Source organism: Budorcas taxicolor, chromosome 2, assembly GCF_023091745.1.
Source record: "Budorcas taxicolor isolate Tak-1 chromosome 2, Takin1.1, whole genome shotgun sequence".
Lineage (NCBI taxonomy): Eukaryota > Metazoa > Chordata > Mammalia > Artiodactyla > Bovidae > Budorcas > Budorcas taxicolor.
Genome location: NC_068911.1, coordinates 150,750,977 through 150,777,845, shown reverse-complemented (window position 1 = coordinate 150,777,845; position 26,869 = coordinate 150,750,977). Strand labels below are relative to the sequence as shown.

Here is a 26,869-nt window from a genome sequence, read left to right as displayed (position 1 = left end):
CAAGTCATCGTAGTGGTTGGAAGGAAAGGGCAGAGAGCTTCAAGCCTCCCCTCAAACCCACCGAACCAGATGCCCTGGGGAGTAACTGGTACTCCTGCAGCCTGTCAGTGAGAAGGTACGACATATTAATATAATCTCTTTGGGAAATAAAACTGCCATTTCTTAAAACTTAAACATATACCTACCACACCTTGTCATTTCATACCTAGGTATTTACACAAGAGGAATAAAGGCATATCTCTACACACAAATATATGTACATAGGTGATGAGAAGAAACTTACTTGTAATAACCTCAAATTGGAAACAACCCAAGTATCAGCAACAGATAAATGTGTAAACTAATTCAGTATATCCATGCAATGGAATACTACTCAGCAGTATTTTATGACAAATAATTATGCTTTTGAACTGTAGTGTTGGAGAAGACTCTTGAGAGTTACTTGGACTGCAGGGAGATCCGACCAGTCCATCCTAAAGGAAATCCGTCCTAGGTGTTCATTGGAAGGGTTGATGTTGAAGCTGAAACTCCAATACTTTGGCCACCTGATGCGAAGAGCTGACTCATTTGAAAAGACCCTGATGCTGGGAAAGATTGAGGGTAGGAGGAGAAGGGGACGACAGAGGATGAGATGGTTGGATGGCATCACTGACTCGATGGACATGGGTTTGGGTGGACTCTGGGAGTTGGTGATGGACAGGGAGGCCTGGCGTACTGCAGGGATGGGGTCGCAAAGAGTCGGACATGACTGAGCGACTGAACTGAACTGAACTGAATTATGCCGAGTGAAAGAAGGCAGATAATAAATAGTGTATACTGTACGATTTTTTTTGTACAAAATTCTAGAAAATGCAAACTGGTCTCTAGTGACAGAAAGCAAGTAAGTAGTTGCCTGGGGATGGAGAGAGGTTGCGGGTAGAGATGACAAAGGGCACAAGGAAACTGAGGCTGATGGATGATGTGTCTGTTATTTTGAATACAGTGATGGCTTCAGGGTGTATATTAAAGTCAAAACTCATCAGATTTTATATAAAGTGTATTATATGTTAATAGTACCTGAAGAAAGCTGTTAAAAATAAATACAACATAGACCCCCAAGCAGACTCCAGACAGGAAGCTCCCCTGTGTTGTGAAGGGTGGGCTGACTGAGGAATGAGTGTGGAGGGGAAACACCTGGGCCACCAGGTCTTATTCTTGGACAAGACATTCTGAGTTGGAGGGACTTTAGACCAAGATGGCGCCCACTCTCTCATGTTATGAGAAAAGCCTGACAGCTCTGTCAAAGTCACCCAGCTCATCAGTGGGAGATGCAGGGTTAGAACCTCTTTCCTGACTGCCACCCCGGCTCTTTCCACCTTCCACACCACGGTCTGTCCACTCAAGTGCTGTCTGCCTTAGACGGCAGGACTGGTCAGACCAGAGGGCCGCCAAGGGCCAAGGGGAGGGGTCGGGTGGGATGGAGCAGCCGGTCCTGGACGGGTCTTGGTCAGAGAACATGGGCGTCTCTCCTCTGGGAGCAGGGTGGGCAGTGGCGCTCTCTCTTCTTGTAATCCACAGAGCAGGCATGGCAAACCAGGCCTCCACAGAGCCTGGGGAGCAGAGGCAGGAGAGTGGGTGCACGTGGGTGCATACGGGGGATGGGTCATGAAGTTCGAGCATCTTTGTGTCTGTCTCTGCATTTCTCATTTTCTAGCTGAACGGCCCTGGGTCTATCTCAGGAGGACTGCTCTTTCCTAAAAGGTGTCCTGATGCCCCACCCTTCCAGGCTCCTCCAAGTGGCAGGTTCTCCTGATGGCCCACGGTCCTTTCTCTTGCTGTCTGCCCTCTCACCATGTTCCCAGGGCAAGGTGAGGAGGGCAGCTTCCTTTGGACAGGAACTCTCTTCCCAGATGAGATTAGCAGGTTGATTAATCAGTCAGCTCCTGGAAGGGTCACCCAGTCCCTTCTTGCAGAGGCCATTCCTTGTCTGCCCCCTTTCTACAGTTCTTGCTCGTGTCTCTGCCAAGTATTGGGTAAAGTGAGTGGCCAGCTTCAAGTGGCCTTTCACAGATGCCTAGTTCCTGTGTCCCTCCCTTCTCTGGAGTGGGCACGGGGCTGTGGGCTGGTGGAAACTGGGCTGTCCCAAAGGAAGGATGCTGTACCCCACCTGTTACCTGCATGGGTACCGCCGAGACAACCGGCCAAAGATCTTGCTGCAGACGACACAGCATCCAGGGGCCACGGACGAGAGATGCTGGACTTTCTGCCACAGGATGTCCTTCTCTCTGATGGGCAAGTGGAGGTGGGGATGCACACAGACAGAGAGAGGGAGAAGGAGACGATAGAGGAAGAGAGAAAGATGGAGATGCACAGATGGAGAGTCAGAAACAGACACACAGGGACAAAGAAGAGGGAGAGACAGGGGAAAATAGAGGAGTCACAGAGATATACACAGAGAGAGACAAAAAGAGGTGAGAAACAGCGGAGCAGAAAGACAGAGAGCCAGAAACGGAGAGGCAGACAAGGAGGGAGAGAGGTACAGGCATTCAGAGAGAGAGAGGAAGTCAGGGAGTTGGCGGGAGACAGACACACAGAGAAGGAGACAGGGAGATCAATGTGGAGGGAGAGAGAAAGACACGGGAAAAATGCAGAGACACACAGGGACAGAGTCACAGACAGGGAGCAGGATGGAGAGGCCAAGAAAGAGATGCAGTGAGGGAGGAAGACACAGACAGATGAAGAGGCAGAGAGACACACACGCACATTAGAGATCGGTGAGTCTCCAGTTTTTCTGGGAAGATGGACGGTGACACCCAGGCTCCCTTCGCCCAACTTAATCTTGACCCATTATTTAAGAATCTGTTCATATCCCACCTCCTCTAAGAAATGCTCCCTGATCCTGGAGGCCCCCGGGGGCTCTTGCCCCAGCTTCCTAAAGCCTATAATGCCTATTATTTTTATTTGGCACTCAGTACAAACTGCCTTGTAGTTATGTATGTTCATGCTCCCCAAAAACTATCCTCATTGTGTTTGTTTTTTTTTTTGAAGAATGTTTAGGAATGTGGGTTGCTTAACATTTTTACCAAAATGACACACACAGGCATGATTTAAACACTGAACAGTCCAGAAGGAATTATATCACAAGGAAATCGATATGCTTCCTTCCCATTCTCAGCGGCAAACCACTTCTTACATCCTTTAGGTTTTTTTCCTGGATATTACTTCCATGTTTAAGTAATACGCTCATATTCTTCCACCTTGATTTATCAAGAGAGCGTATCTTTCACAGAGCTCCTTGATATCACAGGATGCAGCTTATTTATTACCATCCTTGCTAACTCCTCCTTCCTCTCAATGCAATTTTATCTCCATTTTTTGTTCCTTTATTGGTTACTACTGGAGTTTTATAGAACATACCCACCCATTCATTTCTCACTCATCCTATTAACTATAGACAGCCTCACACGACTGCCATTCTGTAATAAGATGGTGCGAGCGTCCTTTCTCTTCAGCGCTCCTCCTCCTCCACCTCCTAATTTGTCATCGACCCCTGCAACTTCCAACATGGTAGCCATTAGCCATATGCGGACACTTAGGTATATGTTTAACTTTTTATGTTATTATTATTTTCATTGCATGGAAGATACTTTAAATTCTACAGTACTTTACAACTTTCAAAAGTCTCACATACACGATAACCCCATAATAACTTCCTTTAAAAAAATCCCTTATATTGCCCCTCCCTCCTTTCCTTTCTTCACTGATAACCACTAGTTTGTTCTCTATAGCTGTCAGCCTGCTTCTTTTTTTATTCACTAGTTTGTTGTATTTTTTAGATTCCACATATAAGTGATATCAGGTGTTTATTTAACTTAAAGTTAAAACTTCATTTTCTCAGTTGCACCAGTCAACATTTGAGGTACTCAGTTGCTACATGGGACTAGTAGCTACCATATTGGACTGGGCAAATGCAGAACGTTTCCATCTTCACAGGTATTCCTGTTGGATCCTATTATATACTTGACACTGTTTAGGTAGTAACATTTGCTGCTGCTGCTGCTAAGTTGCTTCAGTCGTGTCCGACTCTGTGCGACCCCATAGATGGCAGCCCACCAGGCTCCCCTGTCCCTGGGATTCTCCAGGCAAGAACCCTGGAGTGGGTTGGCATTTCTTTCTCCAATGTATGAAAGTGAAAAGTGAAAGTGAAGTCGCTCAGTTGTGTCCGACTCCTATCGACCCCATGGACTGCAGCCTATCAGGCTCCTCCATCCATGGGATTTTCCAGGCAAGAGTACTGGAGTGGGTTGCCATTGCCTTCTCTGAGTAACGTTTAGGTTTGTTCTATAATTATAATTGTTTTCTGTGCTTTACCTTTAGATTGACTTTAACATTGAAAATAATCAATGAGCAGTATTTACATTATTAGACAATACATAAACATATTGCATCACCTGGAGCTGTGTTCTGTGATATTTCCTTTCTTGGAAATTTTTTATTTTTCTGGAACTTTCTAATTACTTTTCTTTGCTCCTTGCATGACTTGCATTTAACATGGCCTAATCTGCACCCACCCCCTTCTTCATCATCTCAGATACTCTACTGAAGCTTTTTCTCTCCTGAGACCTCCCTCCTGGGCCCTCCATACTTCTGCTGTAGTCTGAACTGACTACTTCCTGGGCTTGCTGCCCACTTGTCATCTTGGGAATTCCCTTTCCTTTCCTCATGGGCTAGAGCTACTATTCCTGAGTTCCACATCTTCTCCTTTCTTGGCTTACTTCCTTGTTTCTCTGGAGCACATCCTTAATTAACTTCCGAAGAAAGTCTGTGTGGGAGGTGAATTTTATGTAACCTGTCTATCTGAAAAATGATAGATATTGCTTCATAGTTTGGCTGGATGTAGAATTCGAGGGCAAAAGCCAGTTTTTCTTAGAACTTGAAAGCATTACACCATTGAGTCTTAACCATTGAACCCTACGTCACTGAACCCTTAAAATTTGTTGGGTTCTATTTCTTTTATAAGTGGACCTGTCTTTTAGGATATTCTCCTTATCTTTGTTTTAATGAAATTTCACAATGATGTATCTAGATGTCATTTACTCTGCCCCTTTCCTTTATTATGCTGGTTGCTCAGTGAAATCTTTAAATCTGAAGAACAACTCCCATCAGAACTGGGAAAGCATCTCATATTTTTATTGGATAATCACCTCCTTTTTATTCTCTCCTTTTTTGGAACTCCTGTCAGTTGGAGAAGTTATTAGAACACCTGGATTGATTCTCTGTGTTTCTATTTCTCTCATGCCTTCATTTATCTGTGCTTTCATTATACTTTTGAGAGGCTGCCTCGTCTTTCTTTTCCAATCCGAGTGAATTCAAACATTTCAGTAATCATATTTTTAATTTCCGAGAATGTTTCTCATCTTTTGATGGTTGCTTTTCATAGCATCATGGACGATGGATCTTTTTTGTTTGTTTATCTTTGTCACTCCCCTTTATTTTCTAAGCTCTCCTCAAATGTCTGGGGATCCTCAGTTGTCATCTCATGTTTAAGAAAGAGGTGATAAAAGCTGTTAGGGCTCCAAGGCGTAGATGGGGATGGCTGACTAGTAGCCTCACTTTAGGGCATATTGGGCAGGGAGCTACCTGCCACATCAACTTTTAATTATTTGTCTGATGATAGACCCCTCACTCTTAGATGTTCTGTAGTTGGGGAGGCAGGTAGAAAGTACTGTACATTGTACACTGCACAGCTGTACAGAGCAGGCTGTACACTGCTCTTTCTAATGACTTTATCAGTAAAATTTCCCAGTTTCTGCCCCTCACCTCCCTTCTGCCATCTGTGTTCTTGGGGTCTCTGGGCCCTGGAGTACTAACTTGGGCTAAATTCAGTATCCACTTCTCCATCTATTTTCTGGCTTCTGGAAATTAGTTATTATCTCTCACTTGTGGTTGGCTCCTCCAACTTTCTCTCTGTTTTATTCCTTTACAATCATTCTAGTAAGATCTCAGGATAGAGGCTGGATAATGTATGGTCACCTGCTGTGAAGAGCTGACTCATTTGAAAAGATCCTGATGCTGGGAAAAGATTGAAGGCAGGAGAAGAAGGGGATGACAGAGGATGAGACGGTTGGATAGCATCACTGACTCGATGGACAGGAGTTTGAGTAAACTCTGGGAGTTGGTGATGGGCAGGGGGGCCTGGCATGCTGTAGTCCATGGGGTCGCAAAGAGTCGGACACGACTGGGTGACTGAACTAACTAACTAACTAACTAGCTAACTAACTAGTGTGTGGTCAGTCTACCATCTTGACACAGAGGTCAACCTTCTTGCTCCATCCTCCTTTTGTTTTGGCTTAGGGCCATGTCTTCCCTAATGCTTCTGGGGGAGACACTGTACTATATGGTTTGGGACCTTGTGATTAATTTCTTTAGCACTAGGAAAAACATTTGTCTCTCTTGGTGAACTGGTATTGCTCCTTTGAATGGATGGTGAAACTTTCTGCATTTCTCTTTTTCATTCTGCTACCAAGATGTTCAGAGTTAAGTTTTAAACCTGATACTTCAGGAGTATCTTTTTCATCTTTCAGGAAATCTTCTATTTTCTTTAACAATCATATGTATCTTCCTCCCTCTGTCTATCTGTCTTATTGTTAGCCACCTTAAATTCTTTTGTGAGATATATAGCTAATTTTTTATTAGCTTCTTCCCAATTGACAGCTCCTCAGGGGAGATTATTCCTTAAATTCTTCTTTCTTTCCTGGCTGATCTCTCCCTTGTCTCACCTTTAATCACTTGGATTTTATGCAAGAGGACTTATTTCTAGATGGCCCCTCAGAAGCCTTCCATTTCTAAGGGAAGCTGAGTCCAACAGTCTCATATTTTCTGAACGAGGTGAGAGAACACTGTGTATCTGGGAATTATCTCCTCACTGGACCAAAGGGTAGAAAGCAGGTTTTACCCATTTCCTCCTATCCTTCAGCTAGTTTAGTGGTTTGGGATGAATCCTGGTGAGCTCAGCCTCTGGAACCCAGGGCAGCTGACCCAGGACAGGCCACAGGCCCAGTGGTCTGAGGAAGTCCAGCAGGCAGGCAGGTATAGGACATGAGATTACTCCCAGTTAACCTCTGGGCTTCTTTCCCTTCTCCTAACCTTGGTTGTTGTGTGTGTTTGTGGGGGTTAGAGGAGGGCTTGCCTTAGAGGCAAGAGGACTCTATGAAATTTGTACGCTGTGTGTCCTTGGTGGCCAAGTCAGCCTCTCTAACCCTCAGTTTTCTCATCTGTGACATGGGGATAACAGCAGAGGTGGCTGAAAGAAGGAAATGAGTTGGTATACACAAAGATCCAGAGGGCATGCCTGATACCATGCCCTCTCCTGCACCCCACCCCGGGGTCCCGCCCTTACTGAATCAGCTCCAGCACCCGACTCTTCATGGCTCGCACCAGGTCCCGCTGTCCGCCAAGCTCCTCCTCATACACGGCGTCCTTCCTTTCAGCCTCCCGTTGCTTCTTCTCCAGCTCTGCCTGCAGCCGGGCCCTCTCCTCCTGACACCTGGGCACAGAGGAGGGCTGAGTTCTGAGGGGATGGCGCAGCATCTGTGTCTGAGCCGGGCTGAGTGACCGGAGCCCCACCCGGGAAGCTGGCGGTGCCCCACAGCTGAAGTGCACACACACCCCACACATTCACAACACTGCACACACACACCACATATAACATGCAACCACAACACATACAGGCACACACACATACACTGAACACACTCACAACATAGCACACACACGCTACACACTATACACACACACCACACACGCTACACACTATACACACACACCACACACACGCTACACACTATACACACACACCACATAACACCCCACACACCATACAATCACAACACAGCACACACACACACCACATATAACACACATTTGCAACACATACAGGGACACATGCCACACTAGACACTACACACACATACACTGAACACACTCACAACATAGCACACACATACTACACACCATACACACACACCATATAATACCCCACACAACACCCCTCATACCACACATTCATGACACAGCACACCCACACAACATATAACACAAATTCACAACACATACAGGCACACACCACACTAGAAAGCACACACACATACACCACACACTCACTACACAGCACACACACTACAGACACCCCACACACAACACCTCACACACCATACATTCATAACACAGCACACACACAGCGCATATAACACACAATCTCAACACACAGGCCCACACACCACACTAGACACCACACACACATACACTGAACATGCTTACAACATAGTGCACACACACAACACCCTGTACACACACACCACATACCATACATTCACAACAGAGCACACACACACACTACATATAACACACATTCACAACACATATAGGTACACACACCACACTAGACACCACACACACATAGCACACACTACACACACACACCCCATACACAACACCCCACACATCATACATTCACAACACAGCACACATACCACATACAACACACATTTACAACACATACAGGTGCATACACACCACACTAGATGCCACACACACATGCACCACACACTCACAACACAGCACACACACACTACACATATACCACACACATCACATGTACCTATACCACACCCCGCTAGACATACACACAACACATCACACACTTAAACTTGCACATCACAGCGTACATCACACACATGTGCATAACATGTACACAACACACACCATGCACATACTTCACACATGCTCACAACACATCACACACCAATAACTCCTACGACACCACATACACTCACCACCCAACACACACATCACACCAATCAAAGCACTGTGCGACCAGACACCTGCAGACTGACTCATCAACCGATCAGAGCCGAGCCTTGCGTGTTCCTTTAGAGAGAATGAGCCAATATTTTCAACTGTTTTCCTCCTTTCTCTCTCTCTTTAACATTTTCATTTTAAAATATCATTTTCTGGAAAGGCATGCTCACAATCCTGGCTGGTCTCTGGGGGGTAGCAGGTGCCTGGGAGCCCAGACTGGATGGGCAGCACGAGCTGAAAACAACTGCGGTGTTTGGGGAGAGCAGTAAGTGATGTAGGATTTGAAGTGACTTTTTGCCTTTAAAATATTTTGAAAAATTGCATTACATTGTCTTTTCAGTTAAAAAAAAAGTCATATTAAACATATGGCTTTCTTAAATTTCTGTTTCAGTTTGGGCTTAGAAACTCCTCAGTTCTATTCTTGCCTTTTCCTTTTGTCTTAGTGGCTTCCTGGAAGTTTCTAAGAAATCTAATGGACTGGAAATAAAAAGGTCCTAGCTCCAGGCCCCCACCTTTTACTCCATTGTTCAGACAGGGGTGTGTGTGTGTGTGTGTGTGTGTGTGTGTGTGTGTGTGTACCCATGCCCCTAGGGGAAGAGGCTTGACAATGAATTGAGTTATTAATTTCAGAATTTCTGCCACAGCATGCTGCAGGGAGGGAAACTGGGTGGGCCTGACACCAGACAACAGCTAGCCACCAAAATCCAGAAAGGCCAGTCCCTGCAGCCATAGGAAAGAGTGACTTAACAAACATTTGAGTCCTCAGCCTCTTCATTTCTTAGTATTAGGATCACATTTTCCTAAGCTAAATTACGTGCCCAGTGATCCCAGGGCCTCTGGTGTGGGCAGCACAGGCCCTAATGTGACACTGCGGTTAGTCAGTGTCTTTGGGGTTAGAGGGAACATTTATTAAGCACCTGTTATTAAGTCACTTCAGTTGTGTCCGACTCTTTGTGACCCTATAGACTGCAACCCGCCAGGCTCCTCCGACCATGGGATTCTCCAGGCAAGAAATTAAGCACCTACTGTGTGCCAATGACTGTGTTAGGTGCCAGGAATACAGCAATGCCTAAGGTTCTTGGTGGAGCTTATAGCATGTTTGGGGCAGTGGTCAAAATGAGTGATGCACCAATAAGATAATCAAGTGTGTGATGATGACACAGGAGTGGCAGAGCCGCAGAGCTGAGGGAGCACTCAGGAGGTCTTCTTAGACAGGGTGACCTTTAAGCAGATCTGAAAGACAAGGAAGCAGCCTTGCAGAGCCAGAGAAAGGGGCATGGCAAGTTCTGCAAGTTGGGAAGAACTTGGCTTGTTTGAGGAAATGAAAGAAGGACAAACAAAACAATTGGGCTGGCCAAAAAGTTTGTTTGGTTTTTTTATAAGCTGTAATGGGAAAACCTGTATGAGCTTTTTGGCCAACCCTATACAGGGGGTGGGGTGGGGTGGGGAGGCAGGAGGGAGGTGGGAGGCTGGCAGCATCCTCAGTGCTCCAGGAGGAGTGGACTTTGATCTCAGTTCCATGGAAACCACTGAAGCATTTTAAGTATTTAAGGGCTTCCCTCCACGGCTCAGTCTGTAAAGAATCTGCCTCCAACGCAGGAGAATCGGGTTCAGTTCCTGGGTCGAGAAGATCCCCTGGAGAAGGAAATGGCAACCCACTCCAGTATTCTTGCCTGGAGAATTCTACAGACAGAGAAGCCTGGCGGGCTACAGTCCATGGAGCCATGAGAGTCGAACACGACTTACAGACTAAACCACCACCACCACCGACAGTCCTAGGGCAGGAAGTGTCCTCTCTTAACACGGAAGGAATTAAAGTCTATTGAGACTCTACCATGTACCTGGCACTGAGCTTAGTGCTTTATAGCCTTGCTTCATTGAACTTTCACAAATTTATTGGACAAGTCATATGATCATCACTTTATAGGAAAGAAAACAGACCTTTAGAGAGGGAGTAACACTCGCCCAGGGTCACTCAACTTGATACGTGGAGGGAGCAGAAATCTGAGAGCAGGCCTGCCCAGCTCTAGTCTCTTGCCTCCCCACGCATGCATGCACGCAGGGCCCTGGTCACCAGTGGTTCGTGGCACCAGGGCTGAGTGGATCTCAGGTAGGAGAGTGGGATGGATCCTTACCATCCTGTGGCAGCCTCTGGGGAGCTCAGTGCTGCCACCCAAGTTGGGGGGAAGAAGGGATATTTACCTAGTTCCCCATCTGAAGACCTTCCACTCGTCCCTGTCCTAATCCCTTCTGCTTTGAGGTTAACCCAGGGGGCAGATCTACTTAGAAAGAAGATCTCACAGAGCATCTGAGCTGGAAGAGAGTCAACCATCTCCTTTTGCAAATCAGGGACCTAAGGCTGAAGAGGGACCCAGGGCCACACAGTCAGAAAGCTAGGAAGCGGGGTATGGAAAGCCCAGGTATATTTTTATATCCCTGGGTTGGTCTGCTCTGGGGACTGCTGTGTCTCTCCTGTGCGTATAGCCTGGGGCTCTGCACCCTGCCCATCCTGACTCCGTTCTCCCCACCAGAGCCAGAGCTATCCTTCAGAAACCCAAGTCAGACCATGAGACCTTTCTGTTCACGACTGCTTCTAGAGCACATGGAGACCTCTGCTCTAGCCACATGCCTCCTTATCCCCAAGCTCACATCTCCTGGGCCTTTGCACCTGCCTGTCCTCCTGATTGGAGAAGGCAGTGACAACCCACTCCAGTGTTCTTGCCTGGAGAATCCCAGGGACGGGAGAGCCTGGTGGGCTGCCGTTTATGGGGTCGCTCAGAGTCGGACACGACTGAAGCGACTTAGCAGCAGCAGCAGTCCTCCTGCTTGAAGGACTCCTCTCGAGATGCCTGCCTGGCCCAGCTTTGCCTGTGGTTGGAATTCTGCTCAAATGTCACCTCTTCAGAGAGCACTTCCCTGACTCTAATTCTAGGTGATTCTCCTTTCTCTCTCTGGCCCCCGCAGGGCCCATGACTATCTGAAACTGTATTTCTATTTGTCGATCTGTCGTCTGTCTCTGCAGGCCTCTGAGAGTGGATGTGACTGTCCTGTTCCCTGCTGTGCCCTCCCCGCCCGTGGCCACAACAGTGGCAGAGCGAACATTGTTCACTCTCTGCCTGGGCTCCGTGGCCCTTCTCACAGTTGGTGACATACTGTCACCAGCTCGAAGCCCATGGCTCCTTTCCCTGGGGTGTGGGGTCTGAGTTCCTGGCTCCCAGGAGGCTCTTGTCCCGGCCTCTGAAGCTTCTGGTACTCGCCATCCTCATACCAGTGGTTCTCCAGTGGGTCCTCCAGCCCACTCTCTCTCCTCCACTCCGCTCAACCACCCGTCCAAAGCTCCACTTGGTGCCTTACAAGGGTCTCGACCTTGGCAGGCTCCAAACCCGATGGCTGAGCTGTCCCCGCCAGCCTGCTCCTCCACACAGTGACGCTCGCTTTCCGGTTAGTCAGGCCGAAGGCCTGGAGTCATTCTCGACTTCCGCCTTTCTCTTCCACCCCACATCCAGTCCCTTGAGCCTGACTTCAGGATCCAGTGGCTCCCTCTACCCCCATCACCGCTGGTACATCCCAGCTCCCCTTCCTTATCGGTCTCCCTCCTTCCAGCTTGGATCCCCTGTAGACTAGCTCCATGGGGCTGGGGGCATGAATCCTTGAAAACACAGGCCAGCCTGGAACAGGCACACCCATGCAGACAGAGGGCAGGTTAGTGGTTGCCCAGGGCTAGGAGGCAGAGGAGGGGGGTTGGGCAGTGTCTGCTAATGAGTACCAGGTTTCTCTTTGGGGTGATGAAAATATTCTAAAATTGATTGTGGATGCACAACTTTGTGAATACACTAAAAACCCCTGAATTGCTTTTTAAATGCAGATAAATATATTTTTAATAAGCAGAGTTACATCATGTCCCTCCTCTGCTCAGGAGACTCAGTGGTTCAAAGTCATGCCAAAGCCAAGGTCCTCTGATGACCCACCAGGGTTTCCCATTACCCACCTGACCTTTTCCTACATCCTCTCTCTCTTTCCCGCCACTGGGGCTATAGGGGCAGTCCTGATGCCATGCCCATTCCCACCACAGGGCCTTTGCTCCTGCCGTTCCCTCTGCCTGGAACACTCTTCTATCACATATACAAATGACTCCTCACTTCCTTCAGGTCTTAACTCAAACCTCACCTTTCCAGGGAGGCCTCCCCTGGTGAGGCTACCTTATTTTAAAGTATCACCCCTGTTACTTCCCATTCTTCTCTCCTGCCTTAATTTTTTTCTTCTTAGAACTCATCACAATCTGACATCCTGTGTATATTACTTGTTTGTATTTATTAACTGCCTCTCCCACTGGCGTGTAAGTGCCAAAAGGGCCGGCACTTTGCGTTTTATCCTTGAAAGTATCTTCTCTTTGTCTGTCTCTCTCTTTTCCTGTTTGCCTCTCATTTTCCAGTTCCCTGTTGCACAATCTCTCTTTCACCCTCTTGACCATCATCATCATAACTACTATAGCACATAGAACAGGCCTGGCACAGAGTGGGCATGTGGAATGTTTGTGGAATGACTGGGTGATGGATGGGATAATGGGGGCAGGACAGGGGGCTGTTGCTCAGGGAGCAACTGGGGCTGGGTGGTCTTCCCAGAACCTCCCAGCTTCTCCCTGCAGCCTGTCTTGGTCCCCAGAGATGGTCTTGGGTGGGCAAGGCCCCTGCACTCACTTAGGGTCTGAATCATGGCATACTTTGCTGAAAGAGAACACAGAACTCAGCTGAGCATCTCGTGGTAGGAGTCCCAGGGGGCCTTTTGGCCTTGGCTCCTGGGTCCCAGGCCTCTCTGTGGCTGTTAAGCAGTCAGTGGATGGCTCTGTGATTCACTCTGAGTCATAGCTACACAGGCTCCCCTGGGTTAGGGCAGGTGTCAGCCACGTGGGAGAGGCAAGGCCGGCGGGCAGGCTGAGGCACACAGACACCAAGTGAGAGACACACGGTGAGACTGAGTCAGACCAAGGATGAACTTCGCGTGGTGTCATAATTTAAGAATAAATTGTGACCAAGAACCTAAGAAAATGAAAGGCTGAGGGGGAAAGCAGAGACAAACGTGCACTGTGGACCCCTGAGGTGGAGTGATGATGGGAAGATGAATGTGCTGGTTGCTGAGAGAGGGAGAGAAGGGGGCACTGATACACAGCCACGGGGGTACTGGCTGAGGACTGGCCTGTAGCCCACTGGTTCTGGAGTCAGCTGCAGGGTCTGGATCTCAGCTCCTCTACTAACTAGCTGATGTTGGGTGAGTTGTGCAGCATCTTAGAGCCTTAGCCTCCTCATCTATAAAATGGGGGTTCTTGAAGGACTGATCTCCTAAGGTTGTTGGGAGCAAGCACCTGGAAGAATGCCAGGGATGTACGTGCTCCGTGATGATAGTTATGATTACGATGATCAAGAGGGTTAAAGAGAGATTGTGCAACAGGAAACAGGAAAAGGAGAGGCAAACAGAGGGAAAGAGGGAGACAGAGAGAGACTGGGGCCGGAATGTGGTGGAGGGGGGTGCTTCATGCATGGAAAAGAGGGAGGGGAACGCAGAAGAGGCAGCAGCAAGTGGCAAAGGTGAGTGCGGGAAGGGAGGGACGCATAGAGCTCTCCTGGGGCTACTTAGGGAGGCCAGCGAGGGAGGGGGCTGGCAAGGGGTAGCAGGAATAGTGCTCTGTATACCTCGGCACCCCGAAGTTGTGCCCTCACAAGGCCTGGTACACGGGAGGTGCTCAGAAGATGCTTCCTGGCGTGACCATGAATGCTAGCCTCCTGCCCCCTGGCCTCCCGGCTCCCACACCTGGCTATGATGCTGGTTGCCTAGGTTACCTGCTGAGCTGCTCCTGCAGTGCCTTCAGCTCCCCTTCCTGCTCCTTCAGCAGCTGCTCCTGGTACTGGGCTTGCTCCTGGGTTTTCTGCAGCCCATGTCTGAGGCTCTGAGGGCGGGGACAGGGTGAAAGGAAATGGAAGGTGAAGGAGGAGGGCAGAGACCCCAGCCCGGGACTTGACCTGGCAAACACCCCCATGAGACCCCAGGTCATGTGAAACAGCCCTTGGGTGGAGCTGTGATGCCTGGCTGCGCCCCGGGTGAGCCTGGAGCCATGATTTCCTCCTTCACTAAAAAGTCCAAGTCACTGACGGCAAGCACCTGGAAGCCTCTGCCTAGGGAGGATGCTAGCGGAAGGTTTGAAAACAATTTGGGTGACCTCGAGGAGAAGCAGCCACAGGAGCAACGAGGTGGGCGGGGCCTGCAACAGCAGAACTTAGACATTGGGAAGAAATCTGCCAATAAAGAGGGTTATGGAACTTGAGGACAAGCAACTGCCCTGAAGAACTTTTGGGAAGGGATTGCAAACTCAGATGCCTACAGGGGCTGGGCAGGTAGCATGGACGAACAATGTGGGCCTGGTGTGAGGCAATAGGGAGAGGTGGGGATTGTGATAAACTGAAGAATGCATGTTCTTCATGTGATGAACCAAAGAACTTCAAATGGTATCCTCAAATCATAATGGTTCTGTGTGGGCCAATGCAAATTAGTCTATGGGCTGGAAGGGCCCAGGGCCACCCTTGAAGACACCTGCCTATAGGCCAGGTTAGAGCAGGGAGCAGAGACAGAGCTCAACTGTTCTCACCTTGACGACATCCTGCAAGGCCATCTCTGCTTGTTCCTCCCTCCTGGTCATACTGGTCACTCCTGTCTGCTCTCGAGGCTTCTCTGAGGTGGAGTCTTCCTTGGTTCCCAGGCCCTGAAGGACCCAGAGCTCCCCTGGGATACTAGGCACCTTCCCATCCTGCTTGCCCCATGACACTACATCCCCTATTGTCCCTTTGGGGCTGGAGGCCAGCAGTCTATGGATATGACTCCTCTCTGCTTCCCCTTCATGAGTCCCCTCTGTTGTCCTCTGGCCCTCCACACCCAGAAAAGCTCCCTTGCCCTCAGCCTCTGACCATACCACCTCCTTCAGGGTCTCTCTGGCCCCCTCCCCCTGTCCCTGGATGGTGGGTGTTGAGTCCTCCAGGCAGATCTCTGTCCTTGGAGCTCCTTTCTCCTGGTCTTGCTGAAACCCCTCCCCCTCTAGTTCCCACATGCTTGGGGGGGACCCAAGGCTCCTGGGATCTTCCTTCTTCTTTTCCAAAAAGTGGGGATGATGCCTGTGTTGCTGGGACCTGGGAAGTCCAGCCAACCCATCTTTCCTGGGTGCATCTTGCAGACAGCTGGCTTGGCTTGTGTGTGGCTCCTCCAGGTGGACTTCTGTGGAGTTCCCATGTGTGGCTGATATCTGCAGAGAAGCCCCAAACCCATAATCACTCTCAGCACCAGCTCACCATCCTGGTGCATGGGAGAAGCCACAGCCCTAATCTAGTGTGTTTGCTAAATATATGAATTCCTGCGTCCTCCCACTAGAAGCCTGATTTAGGAGGTCTGGGGTAGGGCCCAGGAATCTGAGTGTTGACAACCTCAGGTGACCCGAGGCCCGGGCTTTCATCTCATCAGAGAGCAATAGTGCTTCTCAATGCCCTTTCCTGCCTCACCTCCAGTCTGCATCTTCCTCCCTCCTTTACCTTCATCTTCTGCATCTATCTGATTTCCCCTAAGTCCTTCCCACCACTCTCCTCTGATCTCTCCCCTCCCCCAAACTTGACTTCCCTGTGTTTCCTTTTTCTGACCTGTAAAATGGGAATAATATCTCCTTACAGGGTTGTGGTGAAAGCTTAAATAGACCAACAGCCCCTAAGAGTCACCTCTGTCAAGAAGCCTTCTCGGCACTCCCACGTCCCTAGGTGTGTCTGGTCACTACATTTAACTAGTGTTGCGACGTGTTCCTTTAGGGTCTATCTCCCTGAAGCTCTGGAACTCCTCAAGGTCTGAGACTGAGATATAGTATCTGCACCCCGGTCCTGGAAGCTGGCGGGGTGGTGGTGCAAAGCGAGCCCATGGCAGGATGAGAACCACAAGCTACTGCCTAATTAGTGGGCATGTAGCAGGAGCCTTGCCCTGCGCTGCACCTGGGCTGATGCACCGTCACAACCCCCGCCTCCACCCCGTGAGGCAGAACAAGTTTTGTGCCAAGGACTATAGTTAGTAAGGGATGCAGCTGGGATATGAAGCGGGCAATCTGGCTCTTTAGCCACTCTCTGGATTGAACTGACAGATTTGCAAACTGTCCAGCAGAGGTGGTTTCCCTGGGCTGTTTTCTATAAACTTCCAGCCACCCTCCCCAGCCTTCCCTCCTCCCCAGGGCCCCCAACGGCACCTGCAGGTGCTGCCAGTGGCTCCTTTCTCTCCCTGGTAGATACCCTCACCACCTGAGGAATATAAGCCTATGCTACTGGGGCTCTCGAGGTCCACATGTTGGCCTCTCCGTCTTTGTCTAGCTGGGTCAGGCCTCAGTTACTTTTCAACCTGGGGGTCCCAACAGAGATAGAGAAGAGGCAACTAGAGTGAAGGTTGGGAAGAGGCACCTCCTTTGGGGAACCTTTGGTCTTTCTGGGTCTTCTTCCCTGGGTCCGGCTGGAATTGGAGCAGTGGGACCTGAAAGCGAAAGAAGCAGGGGGATGTTAGGTCTCTCTCCAGCAGTGGTCTCGGTCCTCAGATGCAAGACACCCCATCTTTCCAGCCACCCATTCATCCCCTCACCTTCCCCCGTTTCTGCCTTTCCACCCTGATGCATGCATTCCTTCTGTCCATCTACCCATGCATCCCATCTTCCATCCATCCTTCCATCCCATCCCAACATCTACCCCAACAATCCAGCAACTCTTTAATGCAGCATCGTGGGACATCCTAAGATGACACTTGGAAGACAGAAGTCTAGGGAGGTGGAGAACAGGGAGTTCAGGGAGCAATAGAGGAGGAGGAAAAGATGGGGCTAGGGACTGGGGGCTTAGGGTTAGTTTGGGCGGGTGGTGGTACTGGGAGCAGGCATTGAAAAGAAGCTCCCCTCCATGCTGCCCCCACTCACTCTGAGAACATGGGCCAGGCCCCATCCAAGTCTGGCCGCTGCAGGTCCAAGTCGAAGGTCATCCCGTTGAGAGCATAGAGGGAGTCGAGGATGTCTTCCTGGAGTTCAGGGCACACCAGAGGGCTCCGGGGGCCATACCACTCCCTGCGTTAACATAATCCATACCCTTGGCCTTTGGTTCTGGTGCTATTGCCACCCCCTACCTCAGAGAATCCACTTCCACTGCACACCATATTGGGATGGTTCTGCAGAACAGGGTTATGGCCCTTGGGGACCAGGAGGCCCAAACATCACGATGCTACCAGGACTGGGGCTCTAACCTCCCCCTCTGCCCTTTCTTCCTTGACTTTCCCTTTACCACCCTTCCTTTATTTGTCCTTGATATCAAATCATCCTTTTTGGGGTAAAGAGGCTCTTACCCACCTGGTGAGCTCTGGGTTCAGGAGGCAGAGCTGCAGGGACTCGGCCAGTTGTCCGTGGGCAAGGCAGAAGCGGATGAAGGCCCGGCCTTTCCCCAGCGGAGTCTTCAACTGAGAATGCATAGGGGACAAGTGGGCAGATGGAGGTGTTAGGACAGAGGGAACTCAACTGGGACAGAGGGAGAGAAGATGGAATGACTGAATGGTTGATGAGAAAGGGTGTCCTGGGACTCAAGGCTGTGGGAGGAAAGGGAGTGCCGGAGGGGTGCTGAGGGCAGGGCTAATGACACGCGGGGACCAGGGGAGGGCTCCTATGGTCAGTGGAGCAGGGATGGGTGAGAAGGGGGACCTTGGGCAGGCCTGTGTCCTCTCCAGCCCCCAAGCCATCTTTGTCAAGGGCCTAGGGGCAGGACCTTACCATGCCAAGGCTAGCCTCCCCACCCCCCCCGGCCCCGGATACCTTGTCCAGTGAGTGGACGAAGCGGACTGGCTCCGTGTCCCCCCGCTGCTGCCACAGGGCTGCACAGAGGAAGTCCCAATAGTCTTTCCGAGGCCTCAGTAAGCTCTTCTGCTCTTTCTGGTCAAACTGGGAGCAAGAAGAGGGAAAGGAAAGGGTGGAAATGCTTCCTGCCAGAACCCACTCTGCCATCCAGCGTGCTGAGTGGTCATGTGGGGGCAGAGAAGGGGCTCATGCAGACACAGCCAGCTTAGGGTCCTGGTCTGCCCTAGCTGGTTGTGTGATCAGGAGCAAGCTGCTCGATCTTTCAGAGCCTTTGGTGTTCTCATTCATTCATTCATCGCAGAAATACTCATTGAGTACTTACTATGTTCTGGGCCCCATTTTAAGCCTTGGGGATACAGCAATGAACAAAGTGAATAAGCAAAACAGATAGTACATTAGATTGCACTGACTGATAAGGAGAAAAAATAAGGTGGAGAAAGGGAATGGAAAGTGTGCGGCGTGTGCACGCATGTGTGAGATGTGTGTGGGGTGTGTGGGTGTGTGATGTATATGTGTGGTGTGTGTTAGATATGTAGATTAGGGTGGCTCAAGAAAGCCTCACTGAGGAGGTTTTATTCAAGTCCAGATCTGAAGGGAAATGTGCCATCCAAATTTCTGGGTGAGGAGCAGTCTAGGCAGAGGGAATGGCAGGTGCAAAGGCCCTGGGGCAGGTGCTTTCCTGCTGTACTTTAGGAGGAGGCCAGTGTGACTGGCCTGCAGCACACAACATACACCACACACAAACAAACCTCACACACACATGCACACTCACACCACACACATCTACACGCACATAGAGAAGTAGGAAGGGGATGTGTGTTGGGGGTTGGGCATGGGCTGGTCATCAAGCACCACAGGAAAGAAAGATTAAACAAGAAAGAAAGTGAAAGTTGCTCAGTTGTGTCTGACTCTTTGCAACCCTATGGACTGTAACCCGCCAGGCTCCTCTGTCCATGGAATTCTCCAGACAAGAATACTGGACTGCTATTCCCTTCTCTAGGGAGTCCTTCCGACCCAGGGATCAAACCTGAGTTTCCTGAACTGTAGCCAGATTCTTTACCATCTGAGCCATCCAGAGAAGCCCAAATTAAACAAGGTGGGCATATAAAAAGTTTAGCTGGCCACATAGTAGGTGCTCAATAAAAGCTAGTGCTACTGATGATTGAGGCTGTAACCGGCAGCTAGGAGGGCCAGCCCGGGGACATGCGTGCCTCTGAAACCTTTGTCTTTAGAGCAGGAGGCTGCCTCCAGCCCCGCCCAACCCTACCCTAGCCTCGCTCTGGTTCACTTCCCTCCAAGAGTGAGGTGAGATGTCCAGAAGGATTTGCCAGTTGACAAGAGGAGGCCCCAGTGGCTCAATAGTAAAGAATCTGCCTGCAATGGAAGAGACATGGGTTCAATCCCTGGATCGGGAAGATCCCCTGGAGTAGGAAATGGCAACCCACTCCAGTATTCTTGCCTGGAGAATCCCATCGACAGAGGAGCCTGGTGGGCTATAGTCCTTAGGATCGCGAAGAGTCAGACACAACTGAGTGCACGCACAGTCACAGAGACGGGGTAGTGTGTGGTAACAGAGAGTGGCAGGGGCTCTTCCTTCGACACCTGGGAAAGCCCATTCGGTTACTGGTTATTGGGACCCGGAGAGATGGGAGAGACGGCGAGGGGAGGACCTACCTGCAGCAGAAGCTCCAGGCAGCCACAGAGTCTGTGCAGCTCAGCACTGGCGTCTGTCACCGGCTGCCGCCCAGCCCCGTAGTCTTGAAGGATGGCAGAGACAGCAGCTGTGGGGAGGACGGCGGACGTCAGACTTCAGAGAGGAGTGGGGCTCCAAGACCCCTCATCTCTCCCCAAGTGCCGTCCCAGGGCTCTCTCTGGACACACTCACCCTTCAGGTCCCTGGTCATCTTGAGGACAGCCCCTTCTTCGGCCATGAGTATCTGAGGGACGTGATTCCTTATGGTCTAGAATACCGGCCTGGGAAAGAGCCTCAGGTTACAGCTGCCCAGCGCTCACCTCATACAAAGGAAGAATCAGAGCCTAAAGAACAAAGTGACGTCTCTGGGGTCACATGGCGAGTCCACTGGTAGGAGAAAACCCCAGCTCCTTCTTTTGGGGCCAGGCGGGAGGAGGATGGTGGGGTTCCCCCACCCTCCCAGGGAGCTGTTCCTGGGAGGCAAGTGCTGTGCCCTTGCCCGATACCCTTGTCTCATTCAGTCCCCACAGTAACCCTGGGAGGTTATTAACTCCATTTTATACGAGGAGAGGGGGGCTCAGAGAGGGTGTTCTATCCAAAGTCACCAAACTCTACGGGATGAAGCTAGAATTTGAACTCAGGTCCCTGTGCCTGCAGAGCCCATGCCCTCAACCCTGACTGACTGTGAGCAGTCCTAAGGGCTCATGTGTGCAAGCCATGTGGACGCTGGGCTGAGGGGGTGAGGCCCTATTCCCCACAGGGGGCCTTGCCCGAACAGTCATCATCCTTGGGACACACATTCATCCTTTCCTGGGCCCCAGCTGAGTGGAAAATGTATGTTCTTTGAGAAAAAGGAGGCAGGAGTCAGAAGCAAGGCAAGGCCACAGAGTGGGGGGTTGGGCTAGAATGCTGGGGTGTGGGGGTGAGGAGCAGGGTTTTAATCCTGCTGCTCTCTCCCCAGGGAATCTCAGCATGTTTCCCCCACACACAGTGGATCCTGGGGCTCAGAGAGGAAAGACGTGGCCCCTAGGGCCCGTGGGCTTATTCTTTGAGCCTGAAGTAAAGGCAGGCACAGGGTGGGAAAGCCAGGTGTCCGGCCTCCCACGCTGTGGTGGCTGGAATTTGGGGGTGAGTGGGAGTGAAGGAGCGCTGGGACGCAGAGAAGGGGAAGGGAAAACGAAGCGAAGGGAAGGTGAGGGAGGCTCAGGGGATGGTTTTCAGGGAGCACGGTGCTGAGAATCAAGAGCCCTGCTCCTCCAACCTGGCACTGTTGCGAGCTCACTGTGTGACCTGGGGCACATCCTTCACCTTTCATGGGCCTGGATGTCCCCACCTGTAGACCAAGGGGTTGGATGGAGGGTCTCTGCAGCTCCTTTTAGCCCAGATGATCTCTGGAATCCACCAACACCTAGCTGGACCGCCTCCTCTTCCTCATTTCTATCCAGGATTCCTCTGCCCTTGCTCCTGGCATCACTCCTTTTATCCGACCACCCCCAGAGACCCAAGGGTCTCCTTGCTACTCACCCGGAAAGGCCTGGCTCTTTGGGGCATGGAAAGCTGGGGCACTGCAGCCTCAGCCTGTTATCTGTGACTGAGCGCTCTGTACAGCCTCTCCCAGAGTTTGCTGCCTGGGAAGTGACTCATGCCCAGTCCAGCACCCTGGAGGAAGGGGAAATCTTGGTCAGAGAAGGAGGAACGGAAGACTGTACACAGGGGAGAAGTGGTAGAGGCAGGGCACCAGGGCAGATGCTGAGATGGGAGACGGTTCCTCTTAGGCAGAACAGGGGCAGATTCACTAGTTGGCCCAACAGAGATGGGGACCCAGAGGTAGAGGCAACTGCTGCTTTGCGAGTGCTTTGCACGTTCTTTCCGCTTCTCATCAAGGTCACTTGCTCTTGTCTTTCTTCCTTATCGCCACCAGGTGGCACAAAGAGGCTACGATGCTGCCCCCACGATCGCCGCCGGTCTTCACTGTCACTTGGAGTGTGGTACAGGTGGGGAGAGAACAAGGGTCCCACCACATGTCTCCCTTCTCTTCCCCGTTACTGCTGACCACCGGTGCCATCTCCCCAGTTCTGGGAATCACCCCAGAAACGTCGAAAGTGAAAGCACTGGTGAAAGGCTGTATCCAGGAACGGGCTGGGTGGATTGCCCAGGTGGGCTGGGACTCTCCCACCCTGGCTATGGCTCTGCCTCCCTGAGGCTGGGGTTCTTCCCCCGTGGGGTCCCCAGCAGCCAGTACTGAGCGCAGGAAACAGAGCAGCAGGCCCCTGCGAGGACAACCCACTTTACCCACCCCCGCCCTAGGAGCCGCGCGTAAGCCCTGGCGCGCACGCGGTACCCAAGCTCGGCTCCGTCCTTCGGTGGGGACTTCCTGCCGGTCTCTTCTTCGGGACTTGGTCTCCCGCGTGCCGAGGCTGCGTCCCCCCTCTCCGTCCCCCGTGTCCCCGTCTGTCCCTCATTATCTCTCCTTATCTGCTTCCTGCCTCTCCCGTCGCGCCCGCCCGCGCTGTCTCTCTCCCGGCGGGTCTGCCGCCCGGGTCCCGAGACCCCGCGTGCCCCTCCCCGCGCCACCGCGCCCTCGGGTCTCCCTCCTCACTGGCTGCGTCCGGGCGCCGGTGTCACCGCCCCTCGCCCGGCCCCGCGCTCCCCCGCTTCCTGGCACTGCGGGCCAAGGAGGCTCCGGGCGGGGACGGGCTGGGGGCGTCGCTGGTCCCCTCCCGACGCCCTGGGCCGAGCGGTGGCCAGGGCGAGCGGCGGGCGGGCGCCCGGCCGGATGGGCTGCACGGTGAGCTTGGTGTGCTGCGAGGCGCTGGAGCCCGGGCCCCGCTGCGGCCCCCAGCCCCCGGGGAGCCCCCCGGCCCCCGCGCCGTGGGAGTACCGAGAGCCCCCGGGCTCAGTCCGAGCCCAGAGCAGACGGCTGCTGCTTCAGGTAGGGCGCTGTGCGGGTAGGTGGCAGGCACAGCCTGGCTCATCTGAGACAGGTAAAGAGCCCCGCGGGGAAAGCACCCAACGTGGGTCAGGGCGCGCTGGTGAGGGGGCAGCGTGTTAGGTCTCATCTGGCTGTCTTGTGACCCCGGGAGAAGGGTGATGTAGGACCTGACCCTTAAAAGGGCAAATAGTTCAGGCGAGATTTTAGCAGCCACCCAAGAGAGGCAGGGCTGGGCTTGCTGGGAAAGGCACTGAAAGAATGAATTTTCCCCGAGCTAGTCCAGCAGTTGACTGTGTGTCCCCACCTGTAGCTGGACTGTTGTCTCTGACCAGGGCTCCATAGTCAGGAGAGAGGGGGCCTTCTGAGTCAGGGAGGGTCTAGTTAGAGCCAGGACTGACATGAGATGGTGGGGGAGCTGGACTCTCACCTCTGCACTCTCTGTTCTGGATAAGTCTTGGAGCCTTGCAAATGGGAAGCTGACCCAGGTAGGTGGGAATAGGCCAGTGCAGGGAGGCAGGTGTTTGTCCTGGATGAGGCCTCTGTCCCCTGAACTAGCAAGCTTGGTGTAGGTGTGGGCACTGGATTTCTCCAAGGAGGAGGAGGGATACTTGGGGTCACCGGGGACTAGACAACCTTGCTGTAGGCTTCCTGTACAATCCCAGTCTACCTCCCTGTTTGGGGGCTGTGAAGGCTGCAGCCTCCTGAGTTTCATTTGCTGTATGGGGTTTGGATTATGCTGGTGTCTTTTGTCCCTCCACCTAGGGGTCACAGAGTTTGGGTGACTCAGAATGTATGGTGTGGGTAGTCCCTGCTCCCTTATCCCCCTTTTTTGAGGCAACCAGCGAAGCCAGGTGTGTACATGTGCATATGTGTGTGTGTGTGCACCGAAGTGACTCCTCTGCCTCACTTGACTGGATGCCCCTCCAGGTCACAGATCTGGCATATTACGTGGTTGTACTCACAATGCCAGGCATAGGGCTGCGCTTGTAAACCCTACTCTGTCCTTCCCAAACTCTAGCACCGGTCTTCACCACAATGACCAACCATGGTGAGGGACAGGCTTGATGCGGTGTAGATATTTTCTGGATCCCACAGTGACTAGTGGCCCAGGGATGATCCTGTTGGAAGCCTGAGCCCAGCTTTGGGCCCTGAGGGTAGGGTGAAGCCAGAGGGTGTCAGCTGGGCATCCTAAACTACCGCCTCTCTGTCCTGGAAAAGGGGCAGAAAATGAAGGTGATGGGGCCTAACTCTTGGACTCTATATCCCCGTCCCCAGATGTCCTCCAGGTTTCTCCTGGCCTCAGAGCCTCATGAGCCCTCCTCTGTCCTTGGAAGGTTCCAGGGGAAAGTGAGCTCACAGTCCCCTCCCCTGTCTGGTCCTACTGCAGACCCTTCCTGACTCTCCTCTCTGTTTGTGGGGCTCTTGGTTTCCCATTTCCCTGCCTTCTCTACTCTGCATGCGGTTGCAGGGTGGGGGGTGGGGGGTGAGAGCCAGGGGGCCACCTGAGGGTGGGCAGGGACAGGCAGTCAGGGCAGTTCGGAGGAAGGAGCCAGGGGCACTAGAGGAGGGTGATCAAGGAGAGGGGAGAAGGTGGGGGCAGGGAGAGTGGGTGTGTGGGCCTGTGGACGCCCACGTGTGACAACCACGCGGACAGGCATGGGGACGAGTGACTGTCTGCATTCGAATGAGCTGGTTTCTGAGCGGCCTCTTGAGAGAGCCTGGCTCTCACCCATGACTCAGCCTGCCTTCATCTGCAGGATGGTACTGTCCCAGTCCTAGCTCATGCCCACCGTTCCTCTGGCTCCAGCGGGTGAGGGGGAGGGGGCAGGTGCTGTTGCCAGTGTGGTATCCCCTCTCCAGGCCCCCCATTCATACTGCAACTCTCAGGAGACTTCGGTCACCCAGGAAAGGGCAGCCAGGCTGCCGATCACCTGCCAGAGGAGGTGTTTTATCACGTTCTTGTGGTGGATAAACATCTCTCGGGCTCTCAGCCTCCCTTAGGAGTCAGAGCTTAGAAGCTACTCAAGCATTTGGGCTCCTGGCCAGGGCACTCCTACCAACGGTCCTGCCACTGAATGCCACCCTCCCTGCCACAGGACCCCCTTCCCCTCTGCCTCCTTCCGTAGACTGAACTTCTCTCCTTGGGCCGCAGGCTGCGCTCACATCATCTGTCCCCACCCACAGCCTTGCTCCTCCCCTCTCCCTTCTGGCAAGCCCCCTTCCCACCAGGCCATCATGTCCTCTACTCCCTACGTGCTGGCCACACTCACCCCCCTAAGCTGTCTGTCCTCTACTCAGGCCACACTGCCCTCCTTGCTCTGGTGGCCTCTTTGTCCCCCTCAGGCCCCATTGCCCGCACCTCTCTCCTCCCCTGGCTGGAATCTATGACCGGCTCCTCCCCTTGGCTTTGAGGAAGCTTGCCCTCGCCTTGGTACCCACACCTCTGAGCCTCAGCTCTGAATTAGTGGAGCCTGGAGGTGCAGGCCTTGCACCCTTCAGGCGGCCTCCTTGTGGTCCCATGACTGCCCTACACCAGGAGCCCTCCCTTAGTCTTACACAGCAGCCTGCCAGCCTCGGGAGAGGGGAAGGTGGGGCTTGGCACTCCTCCGGAGCATTCCCGCCAAACCTTCTCTGACCTGGGCGCCAAGGGGCCTGGAGGGCATCTCCAGGTGCCAGCCTCGCCTCCTCGCTCTCTGCCATATCCCGAGACAAGTGGCTGCTTGTCGGATGCTGGTGGGAGCAGAGGGGAGGAGACTCCGGGCTGCCTCTGCCTCCTCTCTTTGGAAGCCAGCTCCTGGGGTCAGTTCATCTGGCCTCTGCCCAGTGGCCCAGAGCCCTACTGAGTTTAGGAGATCCCCAAGTGTAAAAGGTCCTGCAGCCCCCCTGCATGACTGTTGTGGGGTCCTACATCTGTGATGGGAGTTCTGGGGTCTAACCTAACTCCCTCTGCTCTGGGTTGAATTGCTTCCTCTTTCTCTAGTCATATATAATCATAGACTCCACAGCTGAAGGGGTTTGGTTAGTGGTTCTGAACCTTGAAAGGTCATAGATTCCTTTGAGAATCTGATGAAAGCTATGGATTCTCTGGCTAGGGAAATGTGTACAGGCGTGTGCACACCCAGATATGCATGCAGGCATGCATGCACGCACACACTCCACCACTGTAGGATCACTCTCGCACAATATCATAAACCCCCTCAAGACCCAGGTCCTGATCCATACCAACCCCAACCCTCTGGGAGCACACAGAGGCCCACGGAAGGGAAGTGACTCATCCAGGGCCACACGAGGGATAGCAGAGCCATAATAGAGGGATAGAAAGGACCATAACCTGTGTCCTGACCCTGCATAAGTGGGAGTTTAGTTCTCAGACTGCCTGCAAGGTAGGCGGTTCACCTATTTAACAAACTATTTTTTCTTTAGTTTTGGGATATTCATTGCCCCAGTTTGTAACAGAATTAACTTCACTGTAAGTGTATGCATTGAGCTTCCCAGGTGGCTCATTGGGGAAAGAGTG

General features: G+C 52.0%; 1 protein-coding gene across 1 annotated transcript; it reads right to left on the bottom strand.

The window, feature by feature from the left end:
- Nucleotides 1-1,444: 1,444 nt before the first annotated feature.
- RUFY4 (RUN and FYVE domain containing 4) lies at nucleotides 1,445-20,751 on the bottom strand. Its single transcript, XM_052655199.1, has 11 exons — nucleotides 20,613-20,751; nucleotides 20,402-20,508; nucleotides 18,686-18,811; nucleotides 18,230-18,336; nucleotides 17,807-17,950; nucleotides 17,307-17,376; nucleotides 15,476-16,123; nucleotides 14,673-14,779; nucleotides 7,379-7,525; nucleotides 2,154-2,264; nucleotides 1,445-1,589 (listed from the first exon to the last, which is right to left on the bottom strand). The coding sequence occupies exons 1-11, from the start codon at nucleotides 20,656-20,658 to the stop codon at nucleotides 1,487-1,489; spliced, it is 1,716 nt and encodes a 571-aa protein (XP_052511159.1). The 5' UTR covers nucleotides 20,659-20,751; the 3' UTR covers nucleotides 1,445-1,486.
- Nucleotides 20,752-26,869: the final 6,118 nt, after the last annotated feature.

What these genes read in the sequence shown, in the direction of transcription:
- RUFY4 (XM_052655199.1), bottom strand. Translation starts at nt 20,658, where the DNA reads ATGGCCGAAGAAGGGGCTGTCCTCAAGATGACCAGGGACCTGAAGG. An exon ending in TCGTCCACTCACTGGACAAG is followed by an intron (nt 18,337 to 18,685) that starts GTATCCGGGGCC and finishes ATGCATTCTCAG; the next exon opens with TTGAAGACTCCGCTGGGGAA. An exon ending in CGGGTGCTGGAGCTGATTCA is followed by an intron (nt 2,265 to 7,378) that starts GTAAGGGCGGGA and finishes CTTGCCCATCAG; the next exon opens with AGAGAAGGACATCCTGTGGC.